At 31.1% G+C, this 16,496-nt stretch overlaps 2 protein-coding genes across 2 annotated transcripts; one reads left to right on the top strand and one right to left on the bottom strand.

Moving 5' to 3' along the window:
* The first annotated feature begins 9,442 nt into the window (after positions 1-9,442).
* On the top strand, positions 9,443-12,163 carry NPQ4 (Chlorophyll A-B binding family protein). Its single transcript, XM_082921114.1, has 4 exons — positions 9,443-9,751; positions 9,834-9,947; positions 10,867-11,110; positions 11,808-12,163. The coding sequence occupies exons 1-4, from the start codon at positions 9,554-9,556 to the stop codon at positions 12,053-12,055; spliced, it is 804 nt and encodes a 267-aa protein (XP_082777240.1). The 5' UTR covers positions 9,443-9,553; the 3' UTR covers positions 12,056-12,163.
* Positions 12,164-12,491: 328 nt separating this feature from the next.
* LOC114292485 (uncharacterized) lies at positions 12,492-13,016 on the bottom strand. Its single transcript, XM_082918474.1, has one exon. It carries the CDS (start codon positions 13,014-13,016, stop codon positions 12,492-12,494), a length of 525 nt encoding a protein of 174 aa, XP_082774600.1.
* Between the last annotated feature and the right edge of the window lie 3,480 nt (positions 13,017-16,496).

The following is a 16,496-nucleotide window of genomic DNA, read 5'->3' as shown; positions in this document are numbered from 1 at the left end:
TAAAGAAATGAGAACTCTTGGTAAGAATCATGTCCTTAAGCTTTGTATTCAAGACATTAGTGTAAGAATTCAAGAGATTAAGGTAGTTAACATGAGAATTGAGCCTAGATTAAGGAATTTGGGAATAGTTCATGCATGCATGCATAATTCATGAAGTTTTGAGTTCAATTTCCAAACATTTACACATGTATGAAGCTTTACTTGCATACTTTGAAGAATCCAACTTGGTTTCACTTGTATTCCTTCAATTGTGCATATTTTGGAAGCTTTGAAATTAAATCATCGCATGCATGTTATATACTTATATATTTCAAGTTTGGTTTTGCATAATTGACTTGATTCTGGGCTGTGATTTTGCGAAATGATTTTCAATTCATGATGTTATATCAGTTCGGACATGTTTTCTCAAGTTTTGGGCCCAAAGGATACGTTTTGACAATTTGAATTTGAGTTTTGAAGCTGGGAGTGCAATCTGGAAATTTCAGAATTCTCACTCTTCGCTCAAGCGGTGAAGTCTGCACTTTAGCAAAGAATACGAGCTCCTAGTACTTTTGTAGAGTTTGGGGGTTGGCTCGAGCAGCAAAATCTACGCTTAAGTGACTACCCTTATTTTTGGTCCTCAGTTAGAGCATAGGAAGTTGCGCTCGAGCGTAAAATGAGAGCTCTCAAAAGTTTTGTAGAGTTTTGCAGACGGTTCGAGTATAGGAAGTTACGCTCGAACCTACTTTCACAATTTTAGCTAAGGGTTTCAACTTATATTTTGGCATCCTCATTGCATCCTAGGCATTCCTAAGCCTTAATTAAGACATAATAATGAGGAAAAGAATTAGAAACACACAAAGATAAAAAAAGAAATGAGTTAAGAGTTTTCCAAGCGTGTGTTTCAATGTATATCCGCTATGTGTTTGTGTAGGTCACGGGCCATAGATTGTTTGATTCGACTGTTCTGACTCTTTTGCTATCGGAGCTATTTGTGAGTAACAACTCTGTAAAGTTATATTTCATGATAAGTACTTTCAGGATGATATGATATGATTTGGTTCATGAAATGCTATTTTATGAATAATGAGTGAATGTCCAATTTTCTGAAATGTAATTGTGGCATCCTTAGTTCACATGGCCCTTGCCCGAGGAAATAATACCGTGGCTTATGTTCACATGGCCCTCGCCCAGGAAAAACAATACTATGGCTTATGTTTATATGGCTATTGCCTGGGGAAACAATACCGTGCCTTATGTTTATATGGTCCTTACTAGGTGGAAATAATGCCATGATCTATGTTCACATGGCCCTTACCCAAGGGGAACAATACCGTGACTTATGTTTATATAGCCTTTGCCTGGGGGGAAACAATACCGTGGTCTATGTTCACATGGTTCTTGCATGGGGAAAACAATACCATGGCTACTTGTGCACAAGATGTGGACCTTTGTGATTGTCGGTACCGACTATGCATATGGGTCTTAGGACCAAGTTGATATGATAGCTAATAGATGTACCACATATAACTACTTATGACTTCTGATCAAGTGTATGAATCTGAATCTGTTTCTAATATGAACTCTAATTTGTGAAACTGGTTGGATATTATTCATAAATCCTTTACTCTGTTATTTTCACTGGAATCCAGCTCATCGTATTATTTATGTATGTAGGTGATTAGGCGCGTGACCAGACCTAAGCTGCTGCCTAGAGATTTGTTTTGGTCAGCCAACCACAATGCCTTCCAAGGAGGTTCCCGAACTAAGAAATGCTCAAGTTTTGTGTGCAAGTTTACGACTTTTGATTTCCTTTTTGTTTCAGTTTGAACATGACTTTTAGCCTATCTGTGAATGTGGTGACATAAGACTGACATTTCGATGACATCATAAATGTAAATTAAGTTTTAAATTTCTATCTCATGTATGTCTACACAGCTCTATGGATATTATTTGTTGGTATTTACTTCTGTTAGCTCCTACATTTTGTTTAATTTGTTCAGAGACCTTTGTTAATCCCAGAATTACTGGCCAGTTACGATGCTAAACTTATAGGGGTGGGTTTGGGTCGTGACACTAACACTTGTCCGATAAATTTTATAAGACAACATGAAAAATGTCATATAATGAATGATGCAGAATATTACTTTAAAATTACCAAATAACCTCTTCTAAATTCAAACCATACTTCCTACTTTTAATTTTCTAGGAAAAAATACATAACATTTTTCTTATAATTTCAATAACATTTTTTTTATAATTTCAAAATATAATCCAATTATTGTGAGTATTTTAAATAGAGAGATAATGAAAATTGAAAACAGTAAATATTGTTAAAAACATGACATAATTTTATAAAAAAATTCGATTGATTTAATAAAAAAATGGACACATAATTTCATAAAACTTAGATTGTGGTGAGTATTGATTAAAAAAAACAAGGAATGATTTAATAATAATAGACATGCCATTCCATCATATTTGTATTTTAAAAAAATAGACAATAATTATATTTGTCTATTTTTTTAAAGGTTATGTATTTTTTTTTTAAAGCAATTGCTAACAAGTGATTTGGATTTAATATTAGAAGTTTTGTAAATAATGCTTTGGAAATGATGAAAAAACTATTCATTATGTTTGGTTTCAATTTTGTGAATTCAATTTTTTAGAAATTGAATTTTTTATTTTTCGTATTTTTTAATTTTTAGTGAATATTTTTAAAATTTTAAGCAATTTTTTTTTTAGATTCATCTCACTTAGATGTATTTAAAAAGTAAAATATTTGTAAAAAAATATTTTAAAAAATCAAGAAATACATAAGAATACAAAAAATGTACTAAAATTTCATATATATTTTTTATATTTTTGGTATTTAGTGAATTTTTTTATTATTTTTTTTACCAATATTATATTTTTTTAAGTGTATTTATGTTAGGTATATCTAAAAATTTTAAAAAATTTTGCTTAAAATGTTAAAAAAATTCGGTGAAATCAAAAAAATATGAAAAATAAAATATTTTAATTTTTCAAAAAGTGAATTCAGATAATTCAAACCAAACAAGGTGATTCTGTTTTCAAATTTAATAAAAAATATTTTGAAATTAGTAAAATGTCTATTGTATTCTTTTCTTTTCTTTTTTAAATTAGGAAAAAGATAGGCAGTTCATATTTCCTTCCGAATCCGACTCAAACGAATGGTGAAGATTAACTGTTTTGTTTGTAGGTTCCACGTGAATTTGATCTTAGCCTCACGTGCAAGTCGGAATCGGTTGAATTCTCAGAGTAAAACTATGTTTGGTTCTATTTTTTTAAAAACAGTTTTTAGAAAATTTTATTTATTTTTATTTTTTGTGTTTTTTTTATTTTTATTTATTTTTTTTAATATTTTATGTAAATTTTTTATTTTTTAAACACACCTAACATAAATACACCTAAAAAGTAAAAAAATTATAAAAAAAATCTTTTAAAAATTCACTAAATACCATAAATATAAAAAAAAAAAAAAATACAAGAATTGAGTACATTTTTTATATTTTTATGTATTTCTTAATTTTTAAAATATTTTTTCACATTTTTTTACTTTTTAAATACATCTAAGTAAGGTACATCTAAAAAAGTAAAAAAAATATTTAAAATTTTAAAAATATTCACTAAAAATAAAAAAATACGAAAACTAAAAAACTCAATTTTCAAAAAACTTAATTCAGAAAATTCAAACCAAACACAACACTCTTTAAATTATTTTCTTAACAAAACTTTTTTTAATATTTGTATCATTATTGGACTGATTTGACATTTTTATTTTCAAATGATTTACGCACAATACTTTAAAACTAATGATTTAAATTACCGGAGAGTGAGATCAATATTAGACCCATGTGCCCAAGTGCATTGGGTATACTAGGATTGGGGCTTTAAAAAAAAAATACCTAATTGTGGTCTCATTACTTATCCTTCATTTTTTTTGGATGAAATCTAAGTCCATCAATTGAGCATACCTTCTACCTATTTGGTTGAGGAGTACAAATAGATGAGGAAGCACAAAAGCACTCTTTTTCCGTTGTTTTTCAAAAATGTTTGGGACCTCTAATTAGAGGTGTGGGCAGTGGGTTCCACCCACTGTCACTGTTAGTGTTGTGTCTGTTTGTGATTTTTTTTTTTTTTTTTTTTCCACCTCATTAGAGGTGTATTTAGAGTCTCCAAGTTAGAGATCTCTAGAATCACTGATTGTTTTTTTGTACAAAAAATGTCCAAAACCAAATGCAGGTAGGTACCTTATAATGCAATATAGGCTAAGCACTCTTGGTCACTTGAAGAGCACGGTCAGCTTGAGGAGAATGAAATGCTTTTTGTCATGTGGGATGGTCCATTTTTTTGGGCCATGAGGGCCCTATACATATAAAGGGGATTCTATTTGAATTTAAAATATCTTTCAATATGTCTAATTTAAAATTATAAATTTTAATTCTTATTATATTTTAATATAAATTTATTGATAAGGATAATACATATTAAACTTTAAAATAATTTTTTTTTTCTCATGGTATATCCTAATCAGTTATTTCTATTCAAATCTCTGTATCTTCTTCTCCGATAGATCAAAACTATTTCTTTTTTTTTTCTTCTTCTTCTTCATCCTCCCTTCAAAACTCCAATCCATCCTATCAAAACTCACCATCATCATCAACATCATTATTTTTTTATTATTTTGAAACTTTAAACCCTAGACCCTAGAAGAAAGTTTGAACAAAATTAAATAATAAATGAGAGTAATAATCAAAATAATTTTTTGAAGCAACCCATCAAAAAAGAGGTGAGTATTCATATAAAGGAGTTTCACAATTTTTTGTAGAGTATCATCAATTATTTTATATATCGTTTTTTTGACAAAAATTAAAGGGTACAATAATTAGATTAACAATAACATATTATTAGAGTTGTTCTTATTTTCTCATTGAAATAGTACATTATTTGAGACTTACTCTTTCTTATTAATGCCTAATATTTATGTCCTTATAAGTTTGGTTTTTACTTTTCTACGAGCATTCTTGTGAATAATTTATAATGTAATTTATTTATTTATTTATTTTTGTATTGGAAAGTTTTATAATGCTTATGTAAAAGTTTGATTTTTTCTGTATTTATAATGCTTATGTGCTTAAAGTTTGTTTGTTTGTTTGCTTATTTTTTTTTCTTCTGTGTTTGGCAATTATTTTTTGTATTGAAAAGTTTTTGAAATAATTTAGTTTTTTTAGTTAATTTATTATTTATTATTTGGGTTTACCTTGAGGGTAATTTAGAAAAAAAATAATAAGGTGTAATGAGAGTAAAATAAAATTTTAAATAATTAAACAAGGTGTACTTAGAAAATTGAGAGTACTTAATGATTTTTTTGGGTGTAAATAGAATCCCCCCAATATATATTTGTTTGGCTATGTGGGTTAAGTTGGGTTGGGAGTAAATTAATCACAAAAAGATAAAATAAGTTAAAAAGTTAATAAAACAAAATGTTACATCCAAACCGTATTCATTTCATTTTTTCTGTCACAAAAATAAAAAAAGCCAACCAAAACAAATTTTTTAGTCCCAAACTAAAAAAATTCCAGCTCCAAGAAACCAACTAAATTTTTTTTTTGCCAAACGAGAACATATATATGTCAGAAGTCACTTCTTCTCCAAATAAATGGATTTTTACAAAGGAAATTTTCTCAGTATCTTGTTGTATCATCAACTATCTGCTTGGTTGCCTAGAAAATAGTCTCCTAGAGGGGATTGATCTAATCCGGTGGATCAATCCCATCATTTACCTTGATATCCGACCTGTTAGACCGACTAATCCGGTAGATCAATCCTATCATCTACTTACGGGAGTCACAATTAAAGCCAGGGCATTGCTATGTAGAGAAAGAAAAGGTTGTTCAACCCTTGAGGGTTAAAATCTTGCTATAAACTTGTTAATTTCTCTGTGTTTTTGCCCTGAGAGTTGAGGAAGACATATTTGGGCTGCATTTGCTAGCCCAATTTCCAAAACTCAGATGTATTTATTGATAAATTAGACCAATTTTTTTATGAGGTTTGGTAAAACTATACTTCGGAGTTGTTTGGGATATTTTAAATAAGTGCACTTTTTGATTTTTTATGAAATATGAGTTGAGTTTGAAGTGATGTGATAGAGAGCTGATGTGACTTAAATAAGATGATGTGACTTTAAATAAGATAAATACTTTTTGATTTTTTTAGAGTATGTCAAACCAGGCCTTAGCTTCAGAGTTTTAACAAAATTGTATTAATCTTTTTTTAGATTTAAATTCACATCACACTTTGCCCCAAATGATATCATGTGTTACATAAGTAGAAAAATGATGACATTATTATTATTTTTAATACTAAAATACTCAAATTACCCTTATACATTCATAAACCTAGGGTGGTCATTGGCTGGACCAGTCAAGCCGGGTTAGCTAACAGCCAATATGGACTGCCTAATAATGACATTTGTAGTTGCTTAAGCCCAGACCAGCGCAGCCGGGCCTCTATGACCATCTAAAGCCCAGTCTTAAAGTATTTCTTAAGCCTGCTCTTTAGGCCTTTATATATATAGGTTGTTGAAAGAGAAAATGGATTAAATTACACCATAAAGTCCTACGAGTGTTTAACTCTACGGGATCGGCATACTGAGTGCAACTTGAGGTCTAAGGGGTTGCTTTCTCTAGGTCTTAGGTTTAATTCTTACTAGGTATCAACTCCTTGGAGTCACGGCCGTGGGTTCTACTAAAATTTGTCCAATCCACATGAAGGATGTGTTTTGCTAAGATTAGTTAAGGCGAAACTACCTTAGACAACTAATCATAAAAAAAAAAAAAAAGTCTCATAAGTGTTTGTATACATTAAAAAGTTCTATCAATTAGTCGCTGAAAATTGGTTTTTTCAAAATCATTGCTAAAAAAAAATTGTGATAATTTTATGAATTTGTCGCTAAAAACTGACAGGCGTTTTTTTGTGAGGATTTTCCTAATCTATCGTAAAAAATTGATAATTAGTGACGTTTAACTGTGACAATTTTCTAAATCTGTCACTAAAAACTAATAATTAATGACACTTTTTATAGAAATGTCACTAAAAAAAACAAAAAATAGGATTTTGTGCTAACCATTAAAAGTGAATAGGATTTTTTGGTTCACCAAAAAGTCAAGATGACTATTGGTGTACCCATCTTGTTAATAGGACTTTTCCATCATTTCCCTCCACACAAAAAAAAAAAAAAAAAAAGAAGGGAAAATTACAAAAAAGAAAAACCCAGCAACCATTGTAAGAAAATAAATTCTAAATTTTTTATTTTATCAATTTAAATCATAAATGATTGATTGGTTTTTAATCTAAATTATTTTTCTATTTTCGTTAAGTAAAATTGACAAAAAAATTAGTATTTTAGTCATTAAACTTAACAAAAAGAATGTTTTAGATATTTTATGTACACTTACATTGAGTTTAATGAATAAAATATAATTTTTTCATTAATTTTACTTAACAAAAATAGACTAATAATTTATATAAAAAACAAATAAAAAATTTAGAATTTAAATTGATAAAATAAAAACTCTAAATTTATTTTGTTATACGGATTGGATTCTGAATTATTTTTTGATAATTTCTATATAAAAGAAAAAAAAAAATACAAGCAACTTGATCAGTGTAATATATTTTTATTTATTTATTTTTCAAAAATTGAAACCAGGGTTGATAGATAGTATAGATGTCAAACTCAAATTTTGCCAGATGTCCCCATAACAATGGCAGCATCTTCAAAGCTTAGGCAAGGATGACAATGAATTGGAGATGTGATTTTGTTGTGTGGATCACATCTCCCTAACAAATGGGTGAACTTTCTCGGTTGGGTGTGGGCTTTCTTATATTATGTGAAGGAAAATGTTTAAGATTCATATAAAAAAAAAAAAAATTATAATTTAATTTGCAATGATCAAGTATGAGATATGTTAATTTTTTATTTATCATATATTTAATTATATAAAACTTATTTTTTTTATTACATCATTATAATTTGTAGATAAATTTAAAATTTTAATTTGTGAATTTCTAACACTACTTTATGTGAATTAGAAGATCTGATTGAGACCCAAATGAAAAGAAAATTCCAAGAGCTGAGAGGGAGAGCCCTTTTGTTCTTTTGTCCCCGATCATCCACACATTCCCATCAGAGATTCATACCGTGAAAAAAGAAAAAGAAAAAAAAAGAAATGGGGATTGGGTTTATTAGGTCTTTTAAAAAAAGGAAAAATTACTTGCATGTGGTATTTACAATAAAAATTATTACATGTGTAGAAAAGCTTATAATTATAATTATTAATATTGATAAAATTTATTATTAATTTGTAATTATTTTTCAATTTATACATTGATTTGAAATTTTTCCTTAAAAAAATTGATAATGATTAATTAATACTTGTGATTTATAAATAATTTTAATTATTTTAGTTATTCCACATTTACTATGTATCAATAAATTTTTTTTTAAAATGATTTGTAAGAGAGTGCAAGGACCCTCTTACTTGAGGAATTTTCACATCATAAAAAATAAATAAAATAAAATAAAAATTATAATTGCATTTGAACTGATTAAATTCAAATTATGTTATCACTTAATACTTTTTCGCCGACTCTTGTTTAGGGGTTTCGAGGTAATAGAGTCCAAATCAAGATTCCACACCCCCTCCCCCCCAAAAAAAATTGTATTTCAACGTATAAACACAGATTTGCTTAAATATTTTAGTGAATTTCATATGTTTTTTCATCTTTTATGTGAATCCATGTAATAAAATGACATGTATACATATGTACACATGATATTTGTTGGATGACTCCAAGTAGTAAGTGAAAATAATTATAAAAAAAATTAACCTAAGGATACATACAGTCCAAGTGCATTTATGCTTTTAAGACAATGGTTGGATTTTTGATTTGGAGACAAATTTTAAGATGAAGGAGAAAAAAAAGAAGAAAAATATGCGATCTATAAAAGCCTTGGTCCAATTAGTTCATGGCCCTGTTTGGTAAGATTTTTTTTTAGTTTATTTTATCTTTGAGTTTAATTTAAACTATTTTGATGTGTTTGGTTCAGCTTAATAATAGAGCTTATAGCTTTTTGTAAGTTAAAAATCAATTTATTCTTTGAGTGGAGGATGAGAAGCTTAATTTATAAGTAAAAAATTAGCTTATATTCACACCTATAAACTATAAGCTATAAAGTTATAAGTTATAATCACTTTCCCACAATTCTACCAAATGGAGCCTATATCCTCAAATATATAAATTTTGAGTATATATATATATATATATAAAACATGAAATACAACAAGAGACACGTGGTCATTTTATTTGCCCATCAATCTCTATCCACATCATGAAATTTTCTCACACACACAAACCTTTCTCCCTCCTTAATAAAGCACAAAAGCACCTCAGTGAGTGAGTGAGGGAGCAACAAAAATAATCCTTACCTTATTCTTCTCACACACAACAAAACAATAGTATTAAGAGAAGCTAGCTAGGCATTGCAATGGCTCAAACCATGTTGCTCACTTCTAGTGTTTCAGGCCATGCATTGGATTTGAAGAGACAACCATTGCTCGAAAGACTCAAACCCAAACCATTCTCTAACATCTTACTACCCTCACGTCCCTCTTCTTCTTCATTTCATGCAAATACCACCATTGCTCTCTTCAAATCAAAAGCCAAAGCTGCCCCTGCCAAGAAGGTTTCAATAATTTCTTTTTTTCCCTCTAAATTTGGTTTCATTTTATTTATTTTTTTTAATTTAATTTTTTGTGTACTACTAGGTTGAAAAACCAAAGCCAAAGGTTGAAGATGGTATTTTTGGCACCTCTGGGGGGATTGGTTTTACCAAGCAAAATGAGCTCTTTGTGGGTCGTGTTGCGATGATCGGCTTTGCTGTGAGTATTCTCCCTTCCTCTCTCCTTTCATCACTTTAATTGGGTACTTTGATTTTTTAACTTTCACCTCAATTTTACTTTAGTTACCCTACTGTAATAACACATGTGACTTCAACTCAATGCAGTCCTCTATTATCTTCTTCTTCTTTTTATTTTTTATAATTTAAATCAAAATTAAAATACGAAATACCAAATTAAGAGAAATTTGAGTAAAAATTAGATGATAAAAAAATGTAATTTTACTTGTAATTTTTTCTTCTAATGCTCCTAAATGTGTTGATGTTGTCCTCATGTGAACACTTTTTATTCAAATTGTCAATAGTCAGAGATAAAGATCACATATGTTAAAATTTGAAAGCTCAATTGTTATGATTAGAAGACGAGGATGAACTGAAGTAAAATTTGAAAGAAAAAATTAAAGAGTGGAAAATGTAATTTACCTTCTTTTAAAAATAATAATAAAAAAAATTATTATAATTTATGTGGATCTCATACTTTGCTATGGAGTGGTGCAATTCAAATGAGAGGTTACGGGGCATGCTAATTGGCAAACATTACAACTTTTGTCTCCTTGTCACCGACGTGTGCAAATAATAGCCATCCACGTTTCATGATTACATTTACAGTTTTAATCGCACATTTATGTGTCAGATTATTCGAAGTACCTTTTATTTTTTAATTAGTTTAAATAAATAAAATTAATTATCTAAAAATTGAGAGAGATGTTCTTACCTTCTATTTATTTATTTATTTTTTATTGTCAACTTTAAATTTAAGCAAAAATTACACCAAACATGTCCAAAACAGAATTTCCATGCTTAGACTGATAAAATAGTGACAAAGAGAAGATAAAAGCACATAGTGTGTAGTAGTAGTTCACATAGCTAATTCAAGTGCTTTGGTTTCAAATTGTTTGCAGGCATCTCTGTTGGGGGAAGCAATAACAGGGAAAGGAATTCTAGCACAACTCAATCTTGAGACCGGTATTCCCATCTATGAAGCTGAGCCTCTTCTTCTTTTCTTCATCCTTTTCACCCTTCTTGGAGCCATTGGAGCTTTGGGAGATAGAGGCCGCTTTGTCGATGACCCTCCCACTGGCCTTGAAAGGGCTGTCATCCCTCCTGGCAAAGGACTCAGATCCGCGTTGGGCCTTAAAGAAGGAGGTAAAAAAATTATACTTTGTCATTGGAATTTATAAGTTTTATATATTAGGGGTATGTATGTGCAAAGTTTATTGCAAAGAAAATTGACTTCTATTTTAGGAATAAAATTCTTAATTACAACAACACAAGACCTTTAATTCAAAGTTTTCATGGTAGGCATTTGATCATAAGGTGATAATCTATTTTAGTGTAGTAAATGTGGGCAATTTCAATATTGAAATGATTATGAAACAAGACTACACTTCAGAATGGGGATGAAATCAATCTAGTGATGCCATTAGATTTCTACAAAACACTTATGTTGTGTTTGGTTGGGGGATTTGGTGAGGGATTTGGAAAGGGAAAGGGAAAAAATGTGTGAAACTATGTGAAATGTAGGTATATTTTTTTCATATTTCACCTACCATTTTCATTTCCCTTTCCAAATCCCTCATCAAATCCCTCAACCAAACACAGCATTAGAAAAATGTTTTTTCTTTGAATCTTTCTACACATTTCAAATTCTGCACAATTTTATATATTAGTTTTTGGGTACATAACATTTATGATCTGTATATTGTGTTTAATTGTATTGTTTTTAAGATTTTTTTAAAGTAGATTAAAAAATGCCAATCATGAGGGTGAAAGATCATAATGTAAACTCTAAGAATGTTGTGTGTGTGTGTTTTTTTTTATTATTATTATTATTTTTTGTTAGGTCCACTATTTGGATTTACAAAATCAAACGAGCTGTTCGTGGGACGATTGGCTCAGTTGGGGATTGTATTCTCTATAATTGGAGAAATAATAACAGGGAAAGGAGCTCTGGCACAGCTAAACATAGAGACAGGAGTTCCAATTGGTGATATTGAGCCCCTTGTGTTGCTCAATGTTGCCTTCTTCTTCTTCGCCGCATTGAATCCTGGAACTGGAAAATTTATCACAGATGAGGAAGAAGAAAAGTAAATGTTAGATTTTGAGATTTTTGCAAGAAACTGTCATGTAGTTTTTTCTTCATGTATGTAATAGTAATCTCAAACTTAAAAACACTAGTGATTCTTTGTTTCCTAGGCACCTCTCTCTCTCTCTCTCTCTCTCTCTCTCTCTCTCTCTCTGTGGGATGTTGGACTGTATTAAATGAGTGAAGTGATTTCATAAAGAAAAAAGTTGTATTCAGAATAAGAAAGTCTACCAGAAATAGTAGCGACTCTAGGAATTTTTGTCAGTGGTGTCAATCAAAAACTTAAATACCATATATCTTATAGAAAATTCACATTAATCATTATATCACCTATGGAGAAAAAAATCAACAAATTAATTTAAATTCTAAAATTATAAACAAAAATATTTCAATATATTGATACTATTGTTTAAGCAAAAAGACATGCTAATACACAAGCTTCTACAATTGACCACGACGAGATTTCATATTTTGAAATCGTTGCATAATAAGCTCATTATCAACACTATCAAATACATCTTTCTCAATATATGTAACCAAACAATCATTCAACCATTGATCTCCCATTCGGTTACGCAATCGATTCTTTATGAATTTCATTGCTGAAAATGCTCTTTCCACTGTTGCAGTCGCAACTGGTAAAATCACCGCCAATTTTACAAGCAAATAGACTAATAGATATACAATATCTTTCTTTGTCTCTACCAACTTTCTAGTAAGGTCACCAATTCCTTTGAGTTCGGAAATTTCATTGCTAGAGCGCATGTCAACAATGTAGTTTTGAAGTTGATTATCAAGTGCCATGAGATCTACCGCAGAAAAATCAGATGGATAGAATTCAGCAAGATGGATTAACTTTTGCTTATCAAAAGTACAAAATGAATTATTGGGGTTCAAGCATGCCACGTATAGAAGCAACTCTGTACTTGCCTCTGTAAACCGGTTGTTAAGCTCTTGAAGTTGCATATCTATAACAGTGTAGAAGATCTCAACACGGTAGTGGTATAAATTGTAGGACAATCTTCACTGTATTTAAATTAATTAAATTTTGTTGTGTACTAAATAACAACCAGAATATAAAGAAATAAAGGAAAGGAGAGAATTTATTTGATTACAAAAATCAAACTCGAAATAAAAAAAAAAAATAAAAACAGATTTTATTTTGTTACAAAAACAAAATTAAAATCTGATTTAAATAAATAATAAAAAACTGGAAATAAATTAAATAACTTACTTGATTTAATTTCTTCGAATTATAATCTGATCAAGTCCAGTGTTTGACACTGTGTCCTTAAGACAGATTCGTCCTCTCCACGGTACTTTCAGAAATTGGACGTCTATCTCCCAGGATGAAATGATCTACTACAAACAATAGCAGCACTACAAATTGTTTGCCTTACGAACACACTAAGTGTTTACACTCTTTCTTTTAGAAAATAAATGCAGCAAAATGCAGAGATTTTTATCAAAGGATGGAGTACAAAAATTGGAGTTAAATCCAAATGGGAGGCTAGTCTATGTATAGATATAAAGGTGGCTATTGGTTTTGAATTGAACAGGTATGAAACCTGTTGGTTTTGAATTCAAACAGATTTGAATCTGTTGGGTTATATATCAAACAGATAACAAAATGGGAAGGGCCTTGTTTGGGTGTGTAATAATACCAGACTGGTTTATTTCGGGAAGGGCCCTGTTTGGATGTACAGTAAAACCAAACCAATTTAATTTTGAATTATGGATTTTATTTTACCAAAAAATAAAATAAAATTCAAATGTTTTTGGCCCAAAAAGATTAGTATTGGGCCGAACATGCCCAACCTAACCTCGCACCCGCGCCCAAGCCCAGGCCCAGCCCAGCCCAGCTCGACCGGACGGACTGCGGCGGTGGCGCGCGCGCGCGTGTGTGGTGATTTTTGGGTCCAATGGGTCTAGCCCATTTTGCTCATAACCTCTCCCTCTAAAACATTTGGGTACCCCTTGGGGCACACCCCAAGTACCAAACCCAAGCCTCATAAACCCTTTCAAAACCTCCCACCAAATCAATGTGGGACAAGCCATTATACAACCTTAAGGAATTTTCACTAAAACTCCATTTCTATGGAGCACACTTTGGCTTCAATTTCCCAATCACTCGGTAATGGTTTTGAGCAACCAAATATACCACGTGAATCACAACGCGGCATAGAACGCGTTACCACTTTGACCCGTGAAAATTGACGCACGGGGCCCACCTAAAAAATAGACCGAACTTAGGATAAAATTCTGGTTTTACCTAGAATTTATAACCATTTCCAACAATCCCCCATATGAATGGAATTTGATGACAACGAAAATGCAACAATATGCAGATTTATCGAAAGAGTATAAGTCGAAAATATCTTGCATCAAGATAGGTAGTTTTCGGCCTTGAACCTTCCCTAGTGATAACCTATCGGACTTACTGGTTAACCAATGGACGCGATGCCTTGAATTGTTCAGCTGTTTGTGTAAGCCTAGATAATAGATTTCACACAAAATATCTTTTAACACATCGTGGTTCTCACTGTTGTGTTCATTTTGGCCTTGAACGCGCCTGGTTTTCATAAGTGTTTCTAGAGAATTTAGCCTCTTCATTCTCATAGAACCGGCCCCAGTTCAACACTCATATAGGTGATTCTTATTGTGAGTATCTCCTTATACTCGTCTTGATTTATGCCTCAATCAAGATATAAGTAATCATTAAAAGCAAAGCTTATCCTTATACCCCTGCATACAACATATGTTGCAGATATCACTCTCACCATAGGAATGGGTAGGAACTTAATCCTTTGGTGATTTCTGGCGAGCCATACATAACTTAGTTGTCCTTTTGAACTTAGTTCTTGGGATATCTAGTCATATAAGTAGGGTTACCATTATGACGACTCTTATGTAATAGGCTTTAATCTCATCCCCTTCGATGAACTATACACTAGCTCTTTTGTCAAACCTTTTGTTAACGGATCCACAATATTCTCTTTAGATTTTATATAATCTATTGAGATTATTCCGTTTGACAACAATTGCCTTACGGTATTATATCGGCGACGAATATGTCGTGACTTACCGTTATACATATGATTCTGTGCCCTACCTATTGCAGATTGACTATCACAATGAATGCAAATAGCTGGCACAGGTTTTGGCCACATTGGAATGTCTTCTAAGAAGTAACGAAACCATTCTGCTTCTTTTCCTGCTTTGTCCAAAGCAATGAACTCGGATTCCATTGTAGATCATGCGATGCATGTTTGTTTTGTGGATTTCCAAGAAATAGCAGCGCCTCCTAGAGTAAAGACATATCCACTTGTAGATTTTGAATCTTTAGTATCCGATATCCAATTTGCATCACAATAACCTTCAAGTACTGCTGGATATCGAGTAAAGTTCAAACCAAGATCACGGGTGAATCTTAAATATCTAAGAACTCGAATGATCACTTTCCAATGGTCTTCTCCGGGGTTACTAGTGTACCTACTCAATTTATTGATAGCATAAGCTATATCAAAACGAGTACAATTCATTAGGTACATCAGGCTTCCAATGATTTGGGAGTATTTTAACTGAGACACTGCATCACCTTTATTTTCGATAAATAAAGATTGACGTTTACAGGTGTTCTAGCTAAATTCATATCATCATTGATAAATTTACCAAGAATTTTCTCAATATAATGTGATTGAGATAATGCATATCCGTTAGATGTTTTAGTAATTTTCATTCCTAATATAACATCTGCGACCCCCATATCTTTCATATCAAATCTTTTGTTAAGCATCTGCTTAGTTGATTTGATCCTGTTTTGACTGCTTCCAATGATAAGCATGTCATCCACATAAAGACAAACTATGACATATCCTTGGTCAGTGTTTTTAACATAGACGCATTTGTCACATTCGTTTATCTTAAACCCATTAGTAAGCATTGCATGATCAAATTTTTCATGCCATTGCTTAGGTGCTTGTTTTAATCCATAAAGGCATTTTACAAGTCGACAAACTTTCTTTTCTTACCCTGATACTACAAACCCTTCGGGTTGCTCCATATAGATCTCTTCATTTAGATCGCCGTTTAAGAAAGTTGTCTTAACATCCATTTGATGTATTTCTAAATTAAACAACGCTGCTATAGAAATAAGCATGCGAATGGATGTTATTCTTGTCACAGGGGAATATGTGTCAAAATAGTCCAGACCTTCCTTTTGTCTATAACCTTTAACTACAAGTCTTGCTTTATACTTGTCAATCGAACCATCTGCTTTCATTTTTATCTTGAATATCCATTTATATCCAAGAGGTTTAGAACCTGGTGGAAGATCCACCAATTCCCAAGTATGATTTTGGATAATGGATTCAATTTCATTATTAACAGCCTCTTTCCACAAAGGTGCTTCAGGACCTGTCATTGCTGCCTTAAAGCTTTGAGGTT

This window comes from Camellia sinensis, chromosome 3 (assembly GCF_055761805.1).
Source record: "Camellia sinensis isolate YWXY chromosome 3, ASM5576180v1, whole genome shotgun sequence".
Lineage (NCBI taxonomy): Eukaryota > Viridiplantae > Streptophyta > Magnoliopsida > Ericales > Theaceae > Camellia > Camellia sinensis.
Note: the sequence above shows the minus strand (reverse complement) of the source record. Positions and strands in the feature narration are given on the sequence as shown.

What these genes read in the sequence shown, in the direction of transcription:
- NPQ4 (XM_082921114.1), top strand. Translation starts at nt 9,554, where the DNA reads ATGGCTCAAACCATGTTGCTCACTTCTAGTGTTTCAGGCCATGCATTG. An exon ending in TTGCGATGATCGGCTTTGCT is followed by an intron (nt 9,948 to 10,866) that starts GTGAGTATTCTC and finishes AATTGTTTGCAG; the next exon opens with GCATCTCTGTTGGGGGAAGC. An exon ending in GTTGGGCCTTAAAGAAGGAG is followed by an intron (nt 11,111 to 11,807) that starts GTAAAAAAATTA and finishes ATTTTTTGTTAG; the next exon opens with GTCCACTATTTGGATTTACA.
- LOC114292485 (XM_082918474.1), bottom strand. Translation starts at nt 13,016, where the DNA reads ATGCAACTTCAAGAGCTTAACAACCGGTTTACAGAGGCAAGTACAGAG.